This window comes from Stegastes partitus, unplaced genomic scaffold (genome assembly GCF_000690725.1).
Source record: "Stegastes partitus isolate 25-593 unplaced genomic scaffold, Stegastes_partitus-1.0.2 Scaffold696, whole genome shotgun sequence".
NCBI lineage: Eukaryota > Metazoa > Chordata > Actinopteri > Pomacentridae > Stegastes > Stegastes partitus.
Genome location: NW_007578427.1, coordinates 197,897 through 201,704, shown reverse-complemented (window position 1 = coordinate 201,704; position 3,808 = coordinate 197,897). Strand labels below are relative to the sequence as shown.

The 3,808-nt window shown below is 49.4% G+C and overlaps 1 protein-coding gene across 1 annotated transcript; it reads left to right on the top strand.

Annotated features, from left to right (window-relative positions):
- Positions 1-566: 566 nt before the first annotated feature.
- Positions 567-2,632, top strand: sox17 (SRY-box transcription factor 17). The gene is made up of 2 exons (XM_008290804.1): positions 567-1,081; positions 1,414-2,632. Exons 1-2 carry the CDS (start codon positions 784-786, stop codon positions 2,298-2,300), a joined length of 1,185 nt encoding a protein of 394 aa, XP_008289026.1. The 5' UTR covers positions 567-783; the 3' UTR covers positions 2,301-2,632.
- Positions 2,633-3,808: the final 1,176 nt, after the last annotated feature.

Sequence of the window (3,808 nt, the reverse complement as noted above, 5' to 3'; positions counted from 1 at the left end):
CTGTCTCTTCTTTATTTAAACTTTCTCCACTTGTGTTGATTTCACTCTTAGAAAACTCAAATGCTCAATTAACGCCTTTTGTCTAGCGCTTCACATTAAGCCGCAATCACAGAGTCTCCATCGAGACGACCGTGCGTAAAAGTTGCGAACAGGGGAGCCATTAAGTCCACGCGTAAACCTGATACTCAAGACTAACAGTTCTCGGCCCAATACACAAACTGATGAACGAGTGTCCGAGAATCACAGAGGGATAACACTGAGGTGAGAGTTAAAGCGTTAGTGTGGATGAAAGAGTTTTACGCTCCAAAAGCAGATAAAGTGACGCGATGAAAACGCCGCACTAAAGCTCAGAGCAGTATTTAATTTCCCTCCAGAACTCATAATCTTCTTATACCTATTTGAAATCTCGCTGCTTCTTCCTTCAGAGGGTCTCATTCCTCCAAACAAGGGTCGGAGGCGGGCAGCTCTGAACTTTTTTGCACCTTCGTAGTAGTGGGCACTCCCTCCACACGGTGATTGGCTGCCTGCGCGTTTATAGCGCACCAACATTCACATTCACTGCTGAGTAGTCGCTATGTTTCAGTCCATGCGGCTCCTGGAAGTAGCTAATGGATGTGACTTTTTCATTCCAGCCTGAAAGCCAGAAACGTTGATTTTTTATTTTTTTCGTGATACGTTTTTTTGTTGTTTTTTTTATTTTTATTTTCATCTCCAGGCTGTGATCGTGTGTTGTCGCCTCTGCGAGCTGTCCGGTGGCTCTCCAACCCTCCCAGCTGGACAGAGATGAGTAGTCCCGATGCGGGTTACGCCAGCGACGATCAGACCCAGGCAAGGTGTACGATGTCAGTCATGATGCCTGGAATGGGACACTGCCAGTGGGCCGACCCTCTCAGTCCTCTTGGGGACACCAAAGTGAAAAACGAGCCGTGCGCGTCCGGCTCCGGCGGCCAGAATCGCGGGAAGAGCGAACCGCGGATCCGGCGGCCCATGAACGCGTTCATGGTCTGGGCGAAGGATGAGCGCAAGAGGCTGGCGCAGCAAAACCCGGACCTGCACAACGCCGAGCTGAGCAAAATGCTGGGTAAGTGAATTTATAGTGCATTTAAACCTATTTACTAGATCTATGCGGATTATTTCCCTCCCTACTGTTTCTCAATTTTATATATTTTTGGTTGTATATCAAGTGGATTTTACTGTGTTCCTCCTCTACAACTGTAAATGTTTGATGCAGTGAGTAGTTGAGCAGCAGGTGAAGTGTTTTCCAAAGTTTGTCTCAGTTAAGCATCAGATGTAACCTCAAAAACCTGTCCCTGCCCCCTAAAATGGCAACAGGCTATTTTTGAGTGCATCACCAGGCTGCATACAGTATCTGCTGACATATCAACTGATGTGCACTCTCCTCTTGACCTGCAGGGAAATCGTGGAAAGCCCTTCCTGTCACAGAGAAGCAGCCCTTTGTGGAGGAGGCCGAGCGGCTGCGGGTTCAGCACATGCAGGATCACCCCAACTACAAGTACCGGCCCCGGCGGCGGAAGCAGGTGAAGAGGATTAAGAGGCTGGACTCCGGCTTTCTGGTCCCCGACCACCAGGCCCAGTCGATGCCCGGGGACGGCAGAGTGTGCGTGGAGAACCTGGGCCTCGGCTACCACGAGCACGGCTTCCAGGTTCCCCCGCAGCCGCTCAGCCACTACAGGGATGCTCAGGGACTCGGGGGCCCCTCTTATGAGACCTACAGCCTCCCCACGCCCGACACTTCTCCCCTGGACGCTGTGGAGTCAGACTCCATGTTCTTTCCTCCACACTCGCAGGAGGACTGCCACATGATGCCGGCGTACTCGTACCACTCTCAGGCAGCAGAGTACCAGCCCCAGGACCCCCTGTCCAACTCCATCCTGCACCGGCACCCAGGATCGGCTCCGGAGCAGCCACCACCTCAGCCTGCCACCCTGCCCCCCTCCTACATGGGATGCCCCAACCCTCTGGCCATGTATTACACCCAGCACTGCAGCCCCGGCCACCCCAAGCGGCACCCCGGTGGGGCAGGACAGCTCTCCCCACCGCCTGACTCCCACCCTCACCCCGCAGACAGCGTGGAGCAGATGCACCACTCCGAGCTGCTGGCCGAGGTGGACCGCAGCGAGTTCGAGCAGTATTTGAGTTCCTCTGCGGCGCGTGCGGACATGGCAGGCTTGCCGTACGGGCCACATGAGGCTGGCATGCAAGGACCTGAAAGCCTCATATCATCGGTGCTGTCAGACGCCAGCACAGCTGTCTATTACTGTAGCTACAACAACTCCTAACCTCCTGCCCGGCCTGCTGCAAGGACACATGATCTGACCTCAAATCTCTGTAGCTAAATTTGAACAAAAAGAAAAAAAAAAAAAAGTTTTTATTTTTCACTACTGACACAAGAGGCTGGAGAGATTTTGAACTTTGACTTTGTACTGTATCATGTAGGAGCAGTGAATAAAGCCATAGAATATTTTAATATGAACACTGGTTTCTCTTCCTCTCAGTTCATTTTGTGATAATAAATATTGTACAGCCACTATTTTAAAGTTTATGTACATACCGCAGTGTTGTTGTTTTTTTATACTTTTTGCACTTTTGAGAAATAAATGTTTGCAAATAAGTCTGTTTCTGTCTTGTGTTTATTGTTGAAATATGAAACTTTCTCTCGCATCAGCTTCGGGATGGGCTTAAAAACAGAAATGATCCAATAGCCAAATGGAAAAATGACAACTTCTGGAGCACAAATTGACTTTTCCAGATGCCACCAGCGTTACTGTTCATTCAGTGGTTTGTTTTTCCTACTCCCACATGGAGCTGAATGGGCTCCCGGCAGCAGCGGTTGCTCACCTGGAAGCGGGGCAGCGGAGTTCTGCGACCCGGCTTCCTGGCCTCGGACGGAGTGGAGGTAATCTGTGTGTCTGCGTTACACATGGCGCCTTGTTTTCGCAGCATGGGAGCGCAGTTTATGCTCCGGACATCCTGCCTGTAAATGATTTAGTCTCTTCTGATTAATGGTAGGGGGCCATTAAAATTCAGCAGGTTCCACTACACCTCCATTAAACAATGGTGACGCTTCACTCTTGCGTGTTTTCACAACAGAACGCGAGGTTTTAACATCGATATCCATCCTCCAGCTGTGCACAATAACACGCCGATGACATCAGGTTTTATTTCTGCCGGTATACCGAATGGCTACGATATATTTATCCCCTTAATACCCGTCTGTTGCTTCGACATGAATCAAACTTATCAGGCAAAAATCTTTAAGAGATCAGGCCCAACCTTGAGGATAATTCAGTGTATTTATATCCCTGAAACAGTCCCGTTTTATAAATAGAGGTTTTCCCCCTATTTTAAAAGGAAGAGGTTCTTCTCCGAGGGGTCAATCACCCTGACCTCGCCGTCCATTTTTAGCGCTTCAGAGGAAACATGTTCCAGAGGTGTATATATTTATGCGCTTTGTTCATGCTGAATGTTTTAAAATATTCTCTTATGTCGAAGCAGACATGGAGGTAAATACGGCCGGCTCTTCCCACGCTAATGATGTTAGAAAAACTCCTCTTTGTGTCCACTTTTTCTGAGTGTTTCGGATCCAAATAAATAAGTGGAAGGCGCTGCTACGTGTTTTCACTTCCTTTCTCTCGCGCATTATTCGCCTTCGGGCCGTGCAGGAGAATCCACTGTAATTGGCGCGAATGTGTTTAAATTCAGTCTGAGGCTGAGTGGCAGGTTTATCCTCACTGTTGTTACAGCTAATGGCTGCATAACAACAGGCTCAGGCCACGATCCCCACCCT

Coding starts and splice junctions, on each gene's coding strand:
- sox17 (XM_008290804.1), top strand. CDS start 784: ATGAGTAGTCCCGATGCGGGTTACGCCAGCGACGATCAGACCCAGGCA. Junction 1,082..1,413: donor CGAGCTGAGCAAAATGCTGG/GTAAGTGAATTT, acceptor CTTGACCTGCAG/GGAAATCGTGGAAAGCCCTT.